This window comes from Scyliorhinus canicula, chromosome 3 (genome assembly GCF_902713615.1).
Source record: "Scyliorhinus canicula chromosome 3, sScyCan1.1, whole genome shotgun sequence".
Classification (NCBI taxonomy): Eukaryota; Metazoa; Chordata; class Chondrichthyes; order Carcharhiniformes; family Scyliorhinidae; genus Scyliorhinus; species Scyliorhinus canicula.
Genome location: NC_052148.1, coordinates 266,604,721 through 266,626,262, shown reverse-complemented (window position 1 = coordinate 266,626,262; position 21,542 = coordinate 266,604,721). Strand labels below are relative to the sequence as shown.

Genomic DNA, 21,542 nt, shown 5'->3' with positions numbered 1-21,542 from the left:
ACGTACGTAATAACAGTGGACAATCCTGGTAGGGTAACAGATGTGTTAACTTGAAAGCCCTTTTGAGTTAAGCAACAGAGATGAAATAATAACTGAAGTTAGAAAATGATAACAGTCCTGGAGAAAATCCTAAGATTCAGAAATTCTTCACTTGCCTTGGAAACACCGAGATATACTGACATCCACCTTCCTCCTCCGACAGAGTTTTAAAAGTCAGCTGTTTAGCAGATTTAAAGACTGCACATGTTGGTCTGAATTCTACAGTTTCCTGGAGACAAGGTGGGTGGGGGTCTCACAGAATGGCCAATGAAGGCTGGGGGTGGAAGGGGGGGGGGGAGGGGTTGGTTGGGGAGGCTGCTGGTCCTTTCTTACTGGCATGTCATGCGGTGGCAGTCAAAACTTATGCCCAGTGGCAAATCGAACCACATAAAGTGGCCAATTATATGGCCACTTCCTGCCACCTCTGTTTTTTTAAGAAACCGTGCCATTGGACTTACTGCCAAGTGGACAAACTGCTGGGTGAACTCTAGTGTCCTCCCAGCGGACTTGGCAGGGTGAGGGGGGGGTGCTCAGGGTGATGGGCCCCTCCTATCCGGGCATGTTTTGGTACACAGAGAGGTCCCCTACAGGTAATGACCGCCCCCACAGCAATAGCCCTGCCTGCCACTCACAAACCTCCCCACTCCTCCCCTCATCGGGGCCTGCCTAACTGGCCCCGTCACCTCCTGACTCCACTTACCTGATTGGAAGGGTGGTGTCCTTCCAAGGCGTGATCTTCATCTAGGGACAGCTCCAATAGCAGCCAAGTTCCTGATGGTGCTAATGAAAAGGCTGTGCTTCAGCCCTCTGATTGGCCTGCAACTCTTGGGGGCAGGCGGCCATCTTTTATTGGCACAGCAACCGTGCCAGCAACCATTTAGGTGCCGAACCCCCACAAAATCCGGCTCCCACAAATGCCCGAGGCCACATCATCGCGAATCCCTCCATTATTTCTGGCTATTATTTCTGGGATATCAGGAACTGAAGGGAGTTAATTATGTATTTGATGCTGACAGGTTTGCATTCACATTTGCTCCCAAAAATTAGAGCATCTGGGTTCTCCACACTCCTGATTTTCAAGTCCATCTCTTTCCAAAGTTGAGGAAACACCACATGGGGTCTTGATGTGAATTAGTGCTTTAGTTTAATCCTTGAGGATTTTCAAATGGCTCCCTTATTGGGCAACTAACCGTACACTTAATGTCATTCAAACATGAGATTAGATAATAGAAAAATGTTGGAACGATGCACTGCAAAGGAAGGTGATTCAGCCACAGTGGCATAGTTGGGTTATTTGAGAGAACTCTTCAATTAATCCCACTCCCTGCTCTTTCCTCATATCTCCGTTCTTATTTTCACTCCAAGTGTTTTTCCAGAGCTGCATTCTCTGGTCTCTCAGCCACGTGTTTCTCGGCTACAGGACATTCGCTGGTGACGGGATTCTCTGCTGACGTCGTTTGTCAATAGCATTACCCATTTTCCGCTGCCGGCGGGAACAGGGATTCCCAAAAGCCAGAGAATCCCAGCCCTAATTTCCTTTTGAAAGTTACTGTTACCTCCGCTTCCGCCAGCCTTTTGAGACAGTGCAGGCTAGATCTCTGGGGCGGGATCTTCCGGCCCGCAACAACCCTGGATTCCCCGGTGGCAGGCCTGGCAAGCCATACAAAATGCTGCAGACCTCGGCGGGACCGGAAGACCTCACTGGTGGCCAATGGCAAGTAACCTCCGCTGTGGTAAAATCCGTCTCGGGTGTTGGGTGGGGGGTGTGGGGGTCTGCTGGAAAATTCTGGCCCCGGTTTCTGACCCTCCTGTCACAACAAAGTCTTTCTTCTCATTTACTCCGAATTCATTTTGATGGACATTAATAAATAGTAAGTAATGACAAATGTTTGATTAATAAATCATCCTCTAAGTAACAGACATCTATTCGAACAAATCAGGAGGTCTCAGCTGAGAATTAGAAACCAATGAGAGTAAATGAGGGATTAGACCATCAATAAGAATTTCTTTAAAGTAAGACCTCGTGGTCAAGGGTTCATTCTGAATGTATGCTTTCCTGAACCATTTATCTATTTACTTTGTTTCAAAACATTTTCTTTATATTTCTCCTGTGCTTTATGTTTAACATTTTTTGCTATGTTCTGACCAGATTATCTATCATTTGATCTCATTTTTGATTCAGTTCTTATGCAAGTGTATTAAGGTGAATAATTAGCACCTCCCATCAAACGGACTATCAACTCTTATTAGAAGGCAGAATAACAGAACCTACAAGCTGGTTGAGCTGTATGTGAGCTGGCGATGGACGGGTTAGCCCTCTGAGTGAAGAATATTTTCCTCATCAGTTTTAAATTGCAGACCTTTTGTTCTGAAATGATGACCCCTGGTTTTAATCAGGAGAAACGACATCTCAGCTTCCACATTGTCCAGAGAGTAGCAAACCCTTGTGTAACCTTAAATAGCTCTCTCAGATCACCCCTGAGTCACCACTATCTTGAAGAAAGGAACGATAGCTTGTTCAATTTTTCCCGGTTGGTATAACTTCCCACGTTTTGGTGTCATTCGGTGAATCTTTTTGCATCTCCAATGCTCACCACACATATCTCGGACGTCACACAGCAGCTATCTCACGTGGAAGGCACAGAAGCAGAGGGAAGAAAAAGTGGTAAATGACCACTTTACCACCCATTAGCATGGCCTTTTTAAGGGGGGCCACATCCTGGCTGCCTACCTTCCCTTTTAGCTCAAGGAGTGAGGTTGTAAATGTGGCAAAAAATTGAATGGAGCGCGTTATCTTTTTTATAAATGGAAGAAAAAGGGCAGTTTATAAAGAAAATGAAATTGCAGCTTAGGGCGACATTTGAACTCCGTTTGTCTAGAATTCTGCAATTTGCCATCTCCCACATATATCAATTCATCAGAGTGCAACAATCTCATCTAACACTTATGTGAGTAATGTACAGCTGGTCCAAAAAGGTGAGAGAAATGCACTGTACCCTTTGGATGCCTTCCTGGGAATCTTTCACCGAGGTCTCTGTGCCGTTCCCTCTGTTGATCATCCTCCACATTTGGGCATACATGTTGTCTCTCTCAAAGGGGTTCATTCCTTTCACTCGAACATGCTCATACACAGCTGACTCCATCACTGTGCCATAGGGGATGTCTGTTTGCTTGGAAAGATCTTGCAGGGACCTTTGGGTTGAGAAGAACAACAAGATAAATAAATCAAAAACGCCAAGTTCAAAAATAAATCCTAAAGGCTTAACGTAAGGTCAGGTGTAGATTACCCATATCTAAAAAACTCTTCGATTTTATTGAACGAGAACTGCAGGCGGCAATGAATTAGCAACCGATCCACAAAACACTTTGCTGATCTTAGAAGCATTTGTTAGGGAACATTAGTTGAACCTTCAGTAATCGAGGTAGCATAGAAAGGTAGGCTCCAAGGCACAGTGGCAATGGGGTGATAGAAGGCTCATCCTTTGTATTTTGCACGTAGTACATTAATAATTCCACTGCAACATGCCGAGAGGGATCGATCGCATGGAATTCTACGGGAGGTGGGGGTTGGGGGTGGGAGGGGACATAAAGGCAGAGAAGAATCAGAGGAGGAAACAACATTTGGATTTGATTTATTGTCACATGTACCGAGGTACAGTGAACCGTATTATTCTGCGTATAGTCCAGACATATCGTTCCATACATGAAAAACTCAGGACGTACGATAAATACACAATTTAAATACATAGACATAATAATAATAATAATAATAGCTTATTGTCACAAGTAGGCTTCAATGAAGCGAAAAGCCCCTAGCTGCCACATTCTGGCACCTGTTCGGGGAGGCCGGTACGGGAATTGAACCCGCGCTGCTGGTCTTGTTCTGCGTTACAAGTCAGCTATTTAGCCCACTGTGCTAAACCAGCCGGGTGAAGCATACAGAGTGTCGTACTACTCATAGAGACGATGTGTGGGAAGATCAATTCAGTCCATAAGAGGGTCATTCAGGAGTGTGCTAACAACGGGGAAGAAGCTGTTTTTGAATCTGTTGGTGCATGTTTCATTTTGTGCACCTCAATCAGATCGCCCCTCAGCCTCCGTCTTTCCAACAAAAACATTCCGAGTTTATTCCGTCTCTTAATGTAGGGTGGAAAGGTCTTAATGATCTTGGGAGACTGCAGAGGGAAACCTGGGCCCGGACTGAATGCGATGAAACAAACAATAGGGTGAGAGAGAGATTCTGTACGGAAATAACCTCAGAGAGCCAGAGATAACAACAATGGAGAACTCATGTCGGAAACAGCTAAGTACAACTTAAGGAATTAATGCATCGTTCATAGGGGATAAACCCCAAAAAACAATCAACAGGAGGAGCTTTACCTCTTTAAGGTTAACTTCAGGAAGAAGATTTCACCTGCTACATTTTTGTCCGTTTCACAGGCAGCTATTAAGGTGGATTTAACTTAAATAAATGGGAACAGAAAAATGTCTGCGGCAGGATTCCAGGAATGGGTGGGGTCAATGGGGTTTGGAGGGGATGAGTGGGGTCAATGGGGGTTGGGGGGGGATGAATGGGGCCAATGGGGGTTGGGGATAATAAGTGGGGTCAATGGAGGTTGGGGGGAACAAGTGTGGTCAATTGGGGTTGGGGGGATGAATGGGGCCAATGGGGGTTGGGGAGAATGAGTGGGGTGAATGTTGGTTGGGGGGATGAGTGGAGCCAATGGGAGTTGAGGGGAACAAGTGGGATCCATGGGGGTTGGGGGGAATGAGTGGGGTCAATGGGGGTTTGGGGAATGAGTGGGGTCAATGGGGGTTGGGGAAAGAATGGGGTCAATGAGGGGTTGGGGGAATGAGTGAGGTCAGTGGGGGTTGGGGAGCAAGTGGGGTCAACGGGGGTTGGGGTGATGAGTGGGGCCAATGGGGATTGGGGAGAATAAGTGGGGTCAATGGGGGCTGGGGGAACAGGTGGGGTCAATTGGGGTTGTGGGGATGAATGGGGCCAATGGGGGTTGGGGAGAATAAGTGGGGTCAATGGGGGTTGGGGGAACAGGTGGGGTCAATTGGGGTTGTGGGGATGAATGGGGCCAATGGGGGTTCGGGAGAATGAGTGGGGTGAATGTTGGTTGGGGGGGATGAGTGGAGCCAATGGGAGTTGAGGTGAACAAGTGGGATCCATGGAGGTTGGGGGGGAATGAGTGGGGTCAATGGGGGTTGGGGGATGATTGGGGTGAATGAGGTTTGGGGGAATGAGTGGGGTCAATGGGGGTTGGGGTGATTGGGGTCAATGGATGTTAGGGAATTAGTGGGGTCAATGGAGGTTAGGGGGGATGAGTGGAATGAATGCGGTTGGGGTTGATTGGGGTCAATGGGGGTTGGGGGAATGAGTGGGGTCAATGGGGGTTGGGGGTGATTGGGGTCAATGGGTGTTGGGGAGTTAGTAGGGTGAATGGAGGTTGGGGGGAATGAGTGGAGTGAATGGGGTTGGGGGTGATTGGGGTCAATGGGGGTTGGGGGAATGATTGAGGTAAGTGAGAGTTGGGGGAATGAGTGGGGTCAATGGAGGTAGTGGAATGAGTGGGGTCAATGGGGGTTGGAGGGAATGAGTGGGGTCATCGGGGTTGAGGGATGATTGGTGTCAATGGGGGTTGGGGGATGATTGGGGTCAATGGGGGTTGATGGGGGATGAGTGGGGTCAATGGGGGTTGGGGATGAGTGGGGTCAATGGGGGTTGGGGGTGATTGGGGTCAATGGGGGTTGGAGGAATGAGTGGGGTCAATGGGGGTTGGGGTGATTGGGGTCAATGGGGGTTGGAGGAATGAGTGGGGTCAATGGGGGTTGGGGGTTGATTGGGGTCAATGGGTGTTGGGGGTGATTGTGGTCAATGGAGGTTGGGGGTGATTGGGGTCAATGGGGGTTGGGGGAATGAGTGGGGTCAATGGGGTTGGGGGGATGATTGGGGTCAATGGGGGTTCGGGGATGATTGGGGGTTGGGGGAACACAGTGGAGGCATTTAGACACGATTTGAACAACAGGAAGAGTCAGTTTGCAGGAATGATCTACCTTTTCACACTCCTGTATTCTTATCACAGAATTGCTGTCTGATATTTTCTGAAGCAATTGTGCGTGTGGCAATTTTTCAGAGATCACAAAGGTTCTAATTTGAAGGAATGTTGGAATCTGCACTGCTTTTAAGATCACTTCTGGCATGGATGCTTTGTTTCCTGCGCAGGCAATATTTAAAAATACAGTGATCTCTGACACTTGTCATTAAATAAGCAACTTCCTGTCCTGCATAAAATTTATACAAAGCTTTTCCCAAATCGGGGAGAAATGAGAATTGTTGGAACTACAAAACTGCAGGTGGAAAGTGATGGTGAACGGCACAGTGGAAATGCTCCACTGGAGCTCCACTGTTCTCATTGGGTCTGGATCGGAGAGCTAGCCTCTGATGCAAGGTTCCTCAGAACAATCTGCACCATACCCCTTACTTTCACTGTCTGTGCTAGTGTAGTGCTACTCAATAGGGAAGATGTGTGCAGAAATCAGATCAGTCCATAAGAGGGTTGTTCAGGAGTCTGATAAATGCGGGGAAGAAGCTGTCTTTGAACCTGTTGATGCGTGTTCTCAGACTTTTGTATCTCCAGGCCGATGGAAGAGGCTGGAAGAGAGAGTAACCCGGGTGGTCTTTGATTATGCTGCCCGCTTTCCCAAGGCAGCGGGAGGTGGAGATGGAGTCAATGGATGGGAGGCGGAATCGCGTGAAGGACTGGGCTGTGTTCACGACTCTGTCATTTCTTACAGTCCTGGGCCGAGCAGTTGCCATACCAGGCTGCGATGAATGCTACGGTTTTGTGATAAATCCCCTTTCAGGTTATTAATTAAACTGCATCGTTAATCCTGTTTTGAAACACTGCCTGATTGTTGTGCTGGCTGATTTTACATTCCTTGATATGCAAAACTAACATGATTCTAGCTGGACTTTGTATTTGGATTGCTGAAAGCACCCTCAGCAGAAACTCTACCGACCGCAGAATATTATACAGAAAAGTTTATAAAGTAACAGATGGCGATTGGTGGAAAGCAAGGGTGGGTGCGATCCCTCATCACCTTCTTTTCTCTTCTGAGTGTTTGCTGGCTGCTGCAATTCTTGCACGCAGGCCAGTCTGAAACTAATTCAGACGTCTTTACACCTTTGTTCCACACCATCTCCCAGCCATCTGCTATTCCATAATTAAAAGAACAATTCAAGGTCAGGGTGAGATTTCAACCTGGCTGTGCGCTTGATTTTTTTTTCAGAATATCTTCATTTTACTCGTCCGCTTCTGATCTGTCCCTTAAAGTTCAGGGAACAGATGTACCTGTGCCTTGAGTCATATCCAGAAGAGATAGAGCATTGAAAAAAAAACCTCTTCATTTAAATTGTAAATAGTTGCTTGGTAGGATTGATACTGAAAAAAGGTACCTGCTGTTGAAACTTTTTGCCTTGTACTCATCAGGATAGGTTTGCAACAGTACCAAATCTCAAAGGGAACAACAATTTACACTTGATGAGAAGATAGAGTTGATTGGTTGGCAAGTTTAAGATCTATTGTAACTGTCTCACAGGGAGTAAAGGATGAACACGAATTTCTGTCTGTATCTCTGAACAGAATGATTTTACACGACGCTTAAAAACATGTGCAATGCACACAGAAGGGCGTAAAACATCCCAGAGTACAATGTCAAAGAAGAGCAGGGGAGTTTTCTCCTGGTGTCCAGGCCAATATTTATCGCTCGCTACGCGTTACTGAAAGAACAGATTATCTGGCCATCGTCATATTGCTACTTTTGGGATCTTGCTGTGTGCAAATTGCCTGTCACGTTTCCTACATTGCAACAGTGACCACATTTCCAAAGTACTTTGTTGGCTGGAAAAGAATTTGAGATTTCCTGAGGTTGTCAATGGCACAATATAATTGGATGTTTTATTTTTTGAACGAAACCAACAATTAAAAAACATTTATTATTCGTTTTTAACATTTTTAATTTTTGATCCATAAAACAAAACAACCCCTCAATGAAAAGAATAACAAAATAACCCCCTCACCTACCCACCAACCCCATATAACTCAGGGAATAACTCCACGCATCCCAACACCCTTCCTGAACCACATCCCCCTTAGCAGTTGACGGGTAGCCTACTCTTTGAAGTGAAGAATACATAGACCCCATCTCTTATGGAACCCCTCAGCTGCCCCCTGAAGATGAACTTCACCTTCTCAAGATACAGGAACTCCAGCAGGTCCCCCAGCCATACTGAGGTACAGGACGGAGAACCTGACTTCCACCCCAACAGGACCTGCCTGCCAGCAATCAGCAAGGCGAAGGCTAAACCGTTCGCCATTTACCTCGTCTGCAGCTCCAGCTGGTCCGGCTCCAAGTCCAAGAGCAAGAGCGAGATCACCAACATAGTACTGCAAAAAGACCTCCAAAATTTCTCCAACTTCAGGCAGGACTATAATAATAATAATCTTTATCAGTGTCACAAGTAGGCTTGCATTAACACTGCAATGAAGTTACTGTGAAAATCCCATAGACGCCACACTTGCTCCTGCTCGGAAACACTGAGGGAGAATTCAGAACTTCCTATTCACCTAACAAGCACGTCTTTCGGGACTTGTGGGAGGAAACCGGAGCACCCGGAGGAAACCCACGCAGGCACAGGGAGAATGTGCAGACTCCGCACAGACAGTGACCCAAACCGGGAATCGAACCTACAATCCTGGAGCTGTGAAGCAACAGTGCTAACCACTGTGCTATTGTGCTGTTCCATATGTACATGATTGGCCAGACCTGCTCACAAACAGCCGGCTCATCCTTGACCTCGTCAGGTGCTCCCTGTGCACCACCTTTAACTGTATTAACCTCAGTCTTATGCACAAATGCGAGGCATTCACCCTCCACAACACCTCACACCACAACCCCTCCTCCAGTGCCACCCCCAGCTCTTCCTCCCACTTGGCCTCAACCCCCTCCAACGACGCCGTGTCCTCCTCCAGAATCCTCCCCATAAATCAGCGAGATGACCCCCCCCCCCTCCAGCCCAATCACTGACAACACCACCTCCAACAATGAGGAGGGTATTGTCACCGGAAACGTCGGGAACACCTTCCTTGCAAAATCCCGCACCTGTATATACCTGACAAGCTCTCCCCTTGGAATCACAAACTTCTCCATCAACTCCTCTAAACTCGCAAAGCGTCCTTCCAGGAAGAAGTCTTTGTCTGTGCGGAGTCTGCACGTCCTCCCCGTGTGTGCGTGGGTTTCCTCTGGGTGCTCCGGTTTCCTCCCACAGTCCAAAGATGTGCGGGTTAGGTGGATTGGCCATGCTAAAATTGCCCGTAGTGTCCTAAAAAGTAAGGTTAAGGGGGGGGGTTGTTGGTTTACCGGTATAGGGTGGATACGTGGGTTTGAGTAGGGTGATCATTGCTCGGCACAACATCGAGGGCCGAAGGGCCTGTTCTGTGCTGTACTGTTCTATGTTCTATGTTCTAAGTCCTTCATCTGAACCACCCCCCTGCTCCTCCCACCCCCGAAACCTAGCATCCAGTCTCGCCGGCTCAAGCACATTATTCTCGCGGATGGGCATCAACCTCGGCTCCGCCCCGGACTACCCGAATATTTCGCTGGGGCAAATGGAAGTAGCCAGCGCCTGAATCCCCGACCCCCTGCAAGATCGCTGCTCATCCACATTGCCTCCCTACGCCAGCCCCACACCTTCTCAGCGTTTGCCGCCCAATAATAATACATCAGTTTCGGCAGAGCCAAACCTGTCACCCTCTCTGAAGCATCGTCTTCCGAATCTTTAGCACCTTACCCGCCCAGACAAATGACAAAATCAACCGTTCCGCCCCCATAAAAAAAACTTTCGGCAAGACGGCTGGTAAACACTGGAATAAAAACAAAAACCACGGCAAAACATTCATCTTTGCTGCCTGCACCCGACCTGCCAATGATAGTGGGAGTCCATTCCACCACAGGTCCACCAGGCTTGTAAATTTCAATTCACGGAGTCGGGCCCAATCCCAAGCCTCCGGCACCCCCAGATACCTGAAGTGAGTAGTCGACGCACAAAATGGCAATCCCTCCAAAACAGCTCCCGCCCCTGGTGGGGAGGCCAAAAAGCACTCCCTCTTCTCCAAATTCAATTTGCATCCCAAAAAAGCCCCAAATCGCTGAAGCAGCCCCATTATATCTCACACCTTGGGAACCAGGTTGGAAACATACAACAAAAGATCATAAGAAAACAGGGTTACCCTATGCTCCACCCCCTTCACTAATCCCCCCCACTTACTCAAGCTCCTCCACGCAATGGCCTAGGGCTTTATCAGCAACGCAAAGAGGATAGTCACAACGGACAGTCGTGCCGTGTTCCCCTATGCAGCTGAAAATATTCTAAGCTCACCTCAGTCATACGTACACTCACCTTTGGTAACAATTTAACTCACGCCACGAACTTTGGCCCAATCCCAAACCATTCCAACACCACAAAAAAATAATTCCACTCTACACGATCAAACGCCTTCTCCGCATCCAGGGCCATCACCACCTCCAGCTCCCCCCCCCCCTTTCTGATGGGTAGAGCACATGTTTAATAAGCACCGCACATTCGAGGACACCTGCCTCCCCTTTACCAGCCCTGTCTGAGCCTCCCCAACCACCTGCGGAAGGCACTCCTCCAACCTAAGCACAAACACCTTGGCAAGAATCTTGGCATCAACCTTTCAACAGAGATATTGGCCGATACGATCCACCCTCGACCGGGTCCTTATCCTTTTTGAACAACAGTGAAATAGATGCCTTCCCCATCGCCTTTGGGAGTGCTTTCTTAGCTACTAAATCTTCAAACATCTCGACCAACAGCAATGCCAACATCTCTAAAAAATGAATATAAAACTCCACCGGGAACCCATTCGGCCCCGGTGCTTTACCCGCTTTGTATCTTCCTTATTGCAGTCCGAACCACCTCAATCCTCACTGGCTCCTCCAACCCTGTCCTATCCTCCTTTCACACCGTGGGACACTCCTGCACCTTCAAAAAGCTCCTCATGTCCCACTCATCCCTCAGAGGCTCCGATCTATACAACCTGTATAGGAGTTATAAAACTCCTGAAATGCCCGATTCACCTGCCCAGGCGCAACCACCAGCCCCCTCACCCCATCCCGAACCTGAAAAATCTCCCAGGAGGCCGCCTGCCGGTAGAGCTGTCCCACCAGCAAGCCATTGGCCTTATCCCTGTACTCGTACTCAATACCCTTCACCTGGCACCCAGCTTTTCCTGTAGACAAAAGGTCAAACTGCATTGGCAGTTCCTTTCCACTAGCCAAAAGTTCCGGAGTTGAATGTTCCGCATACTTCCCATCCGCTTCCAAACTTTTGTTTACCAACCGCTTCCGCCCCTCTCTTGGCTCCCTACCCACCTGTGCCTTATATGAGATGATCTCGCCCCTTACCACCGCCTTCAATGCCTCCCAAACCAATGACGGTGAGAACTCTCCATTCTTATTAAACCTCACATAAACATCAATCACCTTTCCCATCCTCGCACAAAACCTCCGATCCGAGAGCAATCCCACGTCCAATCTCCACGCTAGCTTCTGTGCAGGCCCATTTTCCAAGACCACATCCACCACGTGCGGGGGGGATGATCTGAAATAATGATGCCAATGGGGGGCGCCTTCCTCACCCCCCCACTACAACAACCTCCCCATAATAAAGAAATCAATCAACCAGCGAAATGAAGGAATCCTCTTTGCCCCCTGGATGCAAGAACCACCACAGATCCGCTGCCCCCATCTCCTTCAGGAATGCTGCCAAAACCCTCGCCCACCCTAAAGGAGTCAACGGGCGTGGCTTAGACCGATCCATCTTCGGATGGAACACTGTGTTTAAATCCACCCTAAAACTAACTAAAGCATGTCCAGGCTCGGATTGGCCGTCAACATCCTCTTCATAAACCCCACATCATCCCAATTTGGGGCTTACACGCTAACCAACACCACCATCCTCCCCTCCAATGCATCTGTTACTATAACTTATCTACCCCTCTTGGTCTACCACCACCACCTTCTCCATCTGTAACCTCATTCTCTTACCTCCTACCCCCTGGGCCCTGCTATCAGAGCCCGAATGAAACACCTGACAGACCCAACCCTTCTGAAGCCTAACCTGGCCTTTCGCCCTCAGATGGGTCTCCTGCGACAGCAGCACATGGGCGCTCAAACTCTTTCAATGTGAAAGGACTCTCGCCCTCTGCACCGGTCCACCTAACTCCCGCAGTTCGATGTAGCCATTCAGACTGGTGTCTCTCACCACCCCTCCCCCTACCTTCAGTCATGACCGCCCCACAGGGTATACCTGGTCCCCCACCAACTTCCTTGGCCAGTCAAAGCCTGTCCATACAGGCTCGGCCATTTGCAGCCCCTCCCCCCACCTCGCTCCCATTCACTAGCCAACTTAAGTTTGCTAAGGAGGTGGCCCCCACCAGAGCCCCCTCCCGCCCATACCTAACAACAAGACCAATAAAGAAACACCTAACCTTCCTAAACAGCCAAATATGCTAAACACCAAAGCAAGGGGAAAGACCCCCAACACAGTTCAGTCCCAGTCCTTATCCCTCACAAATGCCTCCTTTTCCTCTGCTGCCTCATTGAAATAGTTCTTGGAGTTATGTGTAACTCTCACTTCGCCAGCTTGACCATCCCGAACCGCACATCACGTTTATAAAGAGCTGCCTTCGCCTTGTTAAAGGCCGCCCACCATCTTGCCAGTTCCACCGTGACCTTCTGATACGTATGAATACATTGGGCGTGATCCTCTCAGCACGGCAAATCGGAGAATCGCCGGGCCGGGGGCGAATCGCGCGTCGCCACCCCGCGCCGGTCCGCCGATTCTTCGGTGACCGGAGAATCGGCGCCATTGGCACCGGCGCGGCGCCGGTCGGGGCCCCCCACGGCGATTCTCTGCCTGGGTTGGGCCGAGTGGCCACCCAAAAATGCCCGAATCCCGCTGGCGCCGTTCACATCTGGTCTTACCTGGCGGGCCTTCGGCACCATCCTGTCTGGGGCGGCCTGGTTTGGGGGGGGGGGGGGGGTGGTCCAACCCCAGGGCCTACCGATTGGCGGGCTGGCGTCTCATGCTGCAGGCCTCTTTTACTCCGCACCGGCCCCTGTAACCCTACGGCATGTTGCGTCGAGGCCAGCGCGGAGAAGGAGGCGACCGGGCATTTGCACCGGTCACAGTGCGGATGCGCGTATTCGCGGCAGTCGCAGCGCACATGCGCAAACCCGCGGCGCCCATTTGATGCCGGTATCGGCAACTGGATGGTGTGGGTCGCTCCAGTGCCATGCTGGCGTCGCGTAGGGCAGAGGATTGCTGCACATAGCGGTCCGATGACGCCGCCATTGAACTCTCCAGTTTTTATGATGGCATCAACGATCTGCCTTCAGATGGTAGAATCCCGCCCACTACCTTACCAGTTCACCTCCCGATACTGCTCGGCGCATCGCAAGATCCTCTCCTTCACCTGATAGCTGTGAAAACAAACCTACGCAGCTCTTGGCGGATCATTCGCATTTAGCTTTGTCCGAAGTGACCGATGAACCCGATCCAACACAAAGAAGGAAGTGACCTCCTCCCACCTCTCCCCACGCAACAACTTGCCGATCATCCCCGAAAAGTACTCCGTCAGCCTTGGGTCCTCCAGCCCCTCAGGCAGTCCCACAATCTGAGGATTCTGCCACCGTGACCTGTTCTCCGGGTCCTCAGGTTTGGCCGTCAGCCCTTTATTACCTTGCTCCACCTTCCGTGGCTCCTCTCCCATCGAGGTGAGCTGATCGTTGTGCCGTGGCAATGCCTCCTCCACCCCCTTCAACACCTCTCCTCCATCATCTCAGGCGCCTTTCCAAGAGCCTCCTTTATCGGGGCCAGTATGCCCTCCACCAGCTATTTGAGTGCCCCCATCATCTCCTGCCCGTGCCCCTCAAAATGCTTGGCAAACTCTCTCTCCAACTCCATCGCCATCACCTCGGCCATCTTGTCCACTCTAATGGGTGCAGCCCCGCCTGACGAGCTTGCTCCCGCCATCTTTCATCCCACAGAACTCCGCACCCAACTCAGACCCACAGGAGGAAGAGCACTCGTTCCTCTTCATGCAGTATTCTTTAATTGGGATTTTCACATCCTCGAATTCCGAAAACCTTCTGAAGTCAGCTGATCCTCAGGTTCCCCCCCAAAACTGGCTGATGAAAAGGGCCGAGAAACAGAAACTCTAGCGGGAGCCACCCAATGTGCAACCTCCACCTACATGTCACCACCGTAAGTCCATGAAACCAACATTATAATGGTTCTTACCTGTTCTAATCCTCGAGGTTGGTTCACAAGGAATGGGGAAGAATGACAAGCAGGGATTGAATAATATAAGGAGTGTGGGCCATTTTTCTTGGTTTTTAAGTGACATTTCTGTTTTTTATCCTTTGATTATTTTCTTTGCTTTTACATTCTCAAAACTCAACGGCTTTTCAAAATATTTAATGAATGGGGCCTCACGGTAGCATGGTGGTTAGCATCAATGCTTCACAGCTCCAGGGTCCCAGGTTCGATTCCCGGCTGGGTCACTGTCTGTGTGGAGTCTGCACGTCCTCCCCGTGTGTGCGTGGGTTTCCTCCGGGTGCTCTGGTTTCCTCCCACAGTCCAAAGATGTGCGGGTTAGGTGGATTGGCCATGCTAAAATTGCCCGTAGTGTAAGGTTAATGGGGGGATTGTTGGGTTACGGGTATACGGGTTACGTGGGTTTAAGTAGGGTGATCATTGCTAGGCACAACATCGAGGGCCAAAGGGCCTGTTCTGTGCTGTACTGTTCTATGTTCTAATGTCGCAGCTTCATAATTAACCCTGTTTGCAACCGGAAATAAAGTTTCAACTAAGTACTTTGCGAAGTTTGCTGCACTCAGCCAATTTATTCATACACAAGGATGTTCATTGAAGATATCGAGACATGTGGATATGTAACCAAGATTTGACTGGGAAGGTTTCCACTTACTCCGCTAAAATTTCAAGCGCAGGATTCTTAATTGGTTCAGATGTCGATTTTGATCAATCTGCAATTTGGAACTTCCAAATGTGAGGTTGAGTTTCAACAGCAGCAACTTTCATTCATTACAGAATTATAGAATTGTTGCAGTGCAATCTGTGTCATCGGACCTCCAGAAACAAAACACTCACTGTGTGGAATAGGTTGTCCTCATGTCTCCAGTAGTTATTTTGCCAACTACATTAAATCTGTGCCCTCTTGTTCTTGAGCCTTCCACCGATGGGATCATCATTTCCATCCCCCTCTGCTCAAACCCTCATGATTTTTGAATGTTTCCATCAAATGTCTCAGCCCTCTCTCCTTTAAGGAAAAACAGACCAGGTGTATTTCACCGCCGAAAACGGGCGGCCACTCGGCCCATCGCAGGCTGGAGAGTCGCCGGGGGGGGGGGGGGGGGGGGGGGGGGGGAGGGGGGGGGGGTGGGCCCTGCCAACGGCCCCCGCCGAAAAACTGCCGCTGGAGAATCCGGCAGTCGGCGTCGGGGTGGTGGGGCGGGATTCACGCCGTCCCCCGGCAATTTTCCAGCCCAGTGGGGAATCGGAGAATCCTGCCCATGAAATTAGGGCCGGGATTCTCCCCTACCCGGCGGGGCAGGGGGTCCCGGCGTAGCGGAGTGGCGCCAACCACTCTGGCGTCGGGCCTCCCCAAAGGTGTGGAATTCTCCGCACCTTTAAGGGCTAGGCCGTGCCGGAGTGGTTTCCGCTACGCCGGGACCCCCTGCCCCGCCGGGTAGGGGAGAATCCCGGCCCTAATCGCCGCGGGGGGCACGCCGATCGGTGGGGCGCGATTCCCGCTCCCGCCGATTCCCGGTTGCGGAGAATTCCGGCCATGGCGGGGGCGGGATTTACGCCGGCCCCGGGCGATTCCGCGACCCTACGGGGGGGGGGGGGTCGGAGAATTCCGCCCCAGATATACATCACCAGTGAGCCAAGGCTGAGATATTAGGAGAGGTGACAATATACCTGAATAAAGATAGAGGGGGCTTCAACGGTTCGAAAACAGGATTGCGTTTTGGGCGCATTTAGCGGGGTGTTTCTCGGCACTGATACATCGCGCTATTTAATGGGACTTTCCCGTTTTTTTGGCCTCAGTGAGGAACGCCCCATTGAGGCTGCACTTAATTAATTTCCTGCACCGACGAGCTCAACTTGTCAGTGTAGCATGACCACTCGCAGATCGGGGCGCCATTTTAAAGTGGCGCCCCGATCTTTCACCTCCCCCTCAGCCACCCCACTGAAGCCTCCGTATCCCCCCAATGCACCCATCTTACCTCTTAAGGGGTCCTTGAGCAACCCCCCCCCCCCTCTCCCCATTTACCTCACCTCGTCAGGGCAAGGCCCCCCAGGTCCGATCGCTGGCACGGGCAAACCGGCACCTGGGCACCATGGCGCTAGGCTTTACTAGGGCTGAGAGAATGCTGACAAGAGATGGGAAGGTGTAGGGAGGGAATTCCAGGGATTTGGGCCTTGGCAGCTGAAGGCTGGCCTGCCAATGGTGGAGCTAAGGAAGATGGAGATGGATTTGAGGGCAGAGTTGGAAGAATACAACTTTCACTGAAGATTGGAGGGCTGGAGGAGTTGGCCGAGTTAGGAAGACGAGTGTAACATGCCGTGTTGTAAATATACAAGTCGTTGTGGCTTTTGGCATAAGTAAAAGCAAAATAAAAAAAGTAAATTCTCAGATCCTTCTCTTCATTCACTCAATTTAGTCATCAGCCTCAGAGGGCGGAACTGTCACATTTGGTTGATGATGAATCCCTTTTGACTTCATGGTGATTTGTACTGAGGTAATTTAAGAGAATAATAGAATGGTTACAGCGCAGAGCGTGGCCATTCAGCTGTTGTGACCATGCTGGCCCTCTGTAAGAGCAACTGATCCAGTCCCACCTTCCCTGCTCTTTTCCCCACAGCCCTGCCATTTTGTTTCCCTTCCGTTGATTATCCAATTGCATCCTGAAGGCCACGATGGAATCTTCCTCCACCACAGTTCTGTCCAGGCACCAAACACTTGTGTATTCCCTCGTGTTGCCTTTGGCACATTTGCCAATCACTTTGAGTCGGTGTTCTTTGGATCTTGATTCTTCCACAAGGGGGAATGTTTCTGTCAATCTACTTTGTCCAGACCCTCCGTGGTTCTGAACGTCTCTCTCAAATCTCCTCGAGTCTGCCATTTCCCTTGAGCTGATTTATACTTGCACTCACTCACCCTCATGTATTCAGCACACACTGCCTAAATAAATAGAAAATAGAAAAAGATGAATGAATCAGAAAGAGTTGAGTGGAGCGCTTGATAATGAAATGGCCCAGGAGACCGATGGACATGAAATTTGCTGAAGGCAAAAAACAGCGTGCATAAGACGAGTTTATTTTGTCCGTTTTTGTGGCTTACACTGAGAACTGTTGGATTTTTCTAGGTGCGATTGATTTTATTTCAGGAGGGTGAAGAACTATAGCAGGACCACTGAAAGGATTTGAAACAGTACTCAGAAACGATTAAGCAAGCTATTGATTGGTTTCTGGGAATTTTGAGCCAAATAGGTTGCTTGCAAGCTTCAGTTGTCTTGGAAATACGCAGATCCAAGCTTGTAATGATAGATGGACTGCAAGGGAACTCCTTCAAAGAGCTTTGATCACAGCTTGGCAAAAACATTACATCTCCAAAATCTAAACGCTGCTCCGGTTCTTGCCTCTTTCACGGCCCCACTTTCCTCTCCTCCATCTTTGGGGCGAGTGCCTTCAGCTGCCTGGACACTAAACTCCCTGTCTAAACATCTCTTTACCCACTCCCTCGTCCTTAAGTCATCCCTTAGAAACTTACCAATTTGACCAAGAATTTGGTGACCTCTATATGGCCAGATGGCGCACCAATGAAGCACCTTGAGATATTTTGTCACATTAAAAGCATAATAAAGATGGAACTTGGCAATGCAATGTTCTTGTGGCAGCGTCATTTAGTCTCTTACTATCATGACAATTGATTGCCAACATCCTCCTTGATTCCATGTGCTTTCTCGATATTGGCTATTTAATTTAATGTAATGCTACGACACCCTGGGCTAGAACGCAGTCAATTCCAGCCTCCCACGACCCAGAGTTGCAACACAAATGAATTGACAAATAATTCTCAGAAAAATACCAAAAGGTCTTTGGCCCCTGCCTGCTCAATAATTACAGTCACATGGGGCGCGATTCTCCCAAAACGGGAGCCCAAAATTTGACGCCAGCGCGCCCCTTCCCGACCGGGAACCAATTCTGGTCCCCGGTCGGGGCTAGCAGCCCGACGCCGTAAGCTCCGGCATCACGGGCTTAACGAATTTCGTTAAGCCCGCTTGCCGGAGTTAGCGCCGGCTGACGCGTCATATGACGTCAGCCGCGCATGCGCGGATTGGAAGACTCCAACCCGCGCATGCGCGGATGATGTCATCGCGTATTTGCGCGAAACCCGTGCATGCGCGGGCTGGGATGCCCCTCAGCCGCCCCGCGAATGGATACTGCGGGGCGGCGGAAGGACAAATAGTGCGCGGGCATCGGGCCTGCTGCCTGCGATCGGTGCCCACCGATCGCGGGCCCATGGCACCCTTGGCACGGCCGTGGTACTGCCGTGCCAATCGATGCCATGGTTATAAAAAGCGAGTTGTTCCCACCGTTTTTACGAACGGCAGACCAGGTCTGTTTGCCGTTCGTAAAAACAGCGTAAAGGGCTGGGACTTCGGCCCATCTATCAGCTGTGAATCGCTGCCGACCGTAAAAAAACGGCGGCAGCGATTCGTGTCGGGAGTTGGGCGGGGGGGGGGGGGGAGAATAGCGGGAGGGCGGGAAAAATGTCGGGAAGGCCCTCCCGCTATTCTCCGACCCGTCGTGGGGGCGGAGAATCGCGCCCCAGGTTTCTAAATTTAAACACTATTACTTTTTTTTATTAATACCAAGAACTATAATGAAATGTGCAGCAAATACAACTGGTTAACGATCATCTAATTCCTAATCCCGCACTTTAACATGCCCCCAATCCTCTATGCACACATGACAGACAAACATAGAGGAGAGGAGAGGGGTGTAAAAAATTATAATGATGAGTTTTTGTTTCAGATCGTTGTTTAAAGCACACCTTGCTTCAAACCAGGCCTTCAGTTCAAGGTTGTCACTGTAGACCCATGCAGATTCTGTATACAGCTTTGCAGTTTTTTCCTTTGTTGCTCTCCCAGCCCCCTCTGAGCACCGGGACAGCAGCCCCAGTATCCCCGGGCTCGATTTCTGTGGGGGAGGATGCCTACTCACCTCCTCGGATCCCCACAGCAGCCCTTCCGCCAACGTCACTTTTTTAAAAAGGAGTACTAATCGGCACCCGCATGACCATTTGCTGCGGAGCGGGTTAGATGACAGGAGGCCATTAGATAGGGGGTCGCTCTCGCTAATTGTCTGGAGATTGGCCTTAAGTGAATGATTATTGGTTTCTCACCACTCTACTGCGGGATCCTGATTTCACAAACGCGAGCGGGCCAGTTAGATCGCAAACCGATCGGCGCCTGCTGCTCTTCTCATTTCTGGCCTCCCCCGCAATTTAACGGCCTCGTCGTGCTCTCCTTTAAGTGCGCTGCGGCCACAAAATCATGCTCGTTGTTTTCTGTGTGCAAATTGGCTGCCGTGCTTCCGACATCGCAACAGTGGCTACATTTAAAAAGTCCTTCATTGGCTGTAAAACACTTTGGGATGTGAAAGATTGTGAAACGCGCTGCAGAAACACAAGATCTTTATTTTTATTGGCATTTGTCCAGCCATTTAATTATATAAATAGGAAAGTATAATAAATAGATCCACTAATTAGCAAGAACGTGTCAACTTGGCTCAGTTGGCAGTTGATTTTATCCGGTGTCAGAGGGTTGTGGATGTCGAATTGAGAGTGCACCTCTTGTCTCGGTAGGATTCTCCCAATTCCCTGCTTAACTTTGGCAGGAGATAAGAGAAGGCTTAAAAAAAACCAGACGTAAATGGGCCCTGACAGATGTTCTACTCTAAGATTTTCAATTGGTGCCCTGGGCAGCTTAGATGGTGGTTCAGAGGAAAGGTCTATGGCAATTTTTGATTTAGAAGTTGAACTTTCCTAGTATTGGGTGCTTCAGATTAACTTGCCGCCACTTCCAAAGTTAAGATTGATTGCAGCTATTGCGGAACAATGATCCTTTGAAAATAGTTGACTAAATGACTGGAATTGATAGAACACCTTTCATGATATTCACAACCACTTTACTACCAATAAATTATTTTTGGAGTGTATTTGCTGTCATGTATTTACTGATATAAATGGCAACAAACTCCTCCAATCACAAAAAGAACATCTGGTTTTGTATCTGTTGTTTTTGGATGGACCAGATTGTGAAGGGGAATGTTCTCTGTCCTTCACTGGGATCCTTTACACTCCACTTACACGGGCCGAACAGGACCCGGGTTTACAATGTGATCTGAAAGCCAGCACCCTCGATAGTGCTGCCCTCTCTCAGTACTGCACCGGAATGTCGGCCTGAATAAGCAGCTTCCAATCTGGAGTTGGGCTTCACATTGGCAGCTCACCTCAGCTGCATTTATTGTGCAAATGGGCTACAAATAGCACTCACCCCAACACAATAAACATTTTAGATGAATAGCTACTGACTCCTTGAAAATAAGAAATAAAAGCTGGAGTGGACCATATGGCCGACCGAGCCCGCTCCGCCATTCAATACGATAATATCTGATCTTTGGCTTTAACGTCGGGGGGGGGGGGGGGGGGGGGGGGGCAATCCAGCACTGCAGGGGTGCCAGGTTGGCACTGCCAGGATTCCAGGGGCAGTGTCTGGGTGTGAGGTTAGCACTGCCAGGGTGCAAAGGGACATTGTCAAGGGGCTCCATGCCCATGAATTGGGGGGTGAAGGGGGGTATGAAGGGTGGGGGAGGTGAAGGCGGATTATAAAGCATGGGGGTGAAGGGGGGACTGAAAGGGGCCTTAAACATAGGGGGCCCTCAGAAAACCCATAGCGGAGGATGCTCACTTGAGGGAGGGTGGCAATGCACCGATGCTGGCGAGGATGGATGGGGCCAAGTCACCCTCATGCCTGGGTCGTGTGGGCGGAAGGTGGGGGTCACATTTTTTTTGCGTGATGGCGGTGAGGTTGCCCCTTCAGAGTTGAGGGTTGAGGTGCTGCCCATGTCTACGGGGGAGGGGGTCTCAATGTCTGTGGGTGGTGTAGGTGGAGAACCCTCAACCTGAACATTGAGATCTGGGCACCCTTCAAAAATGGTGCCCTGATTTCCGAGGAATTGGTCTTGCTGCCGACTTTAGTTCCCCATAGCAGAAAAATATTCCAGCGGGATTTTCCAGTAAGAAACCCCCCAAGCT

General features: G+C 49.9%; 1 protein-coding gene across 3 annotated transcripts in view; it reads right to left on the bottom strand.

Annotated features, from left to right (window-relative positions):
* Positions 1-21,542, bottom strand: part of grid2 (glutamate receptor, ionotropic, delta 2) — a 1,198,200-nt gene that overhangs the window by 150,926 nt on the left and 1,025,732 nt on the right. For all 3 annotated transcript variants that reach the window (XM_038792750.1, XM_038792751.1, XM_038792752.1), the window contains one exon: positions 3,036-3,231. In XM_038792750.1, the coding sequence (XP_038648678.1) occupies positions 3,036-3,231 (196 nt within the window). The remainder of the gene's footprint in view (positions 1-3,035; positions 3,232-21,542) is intronic.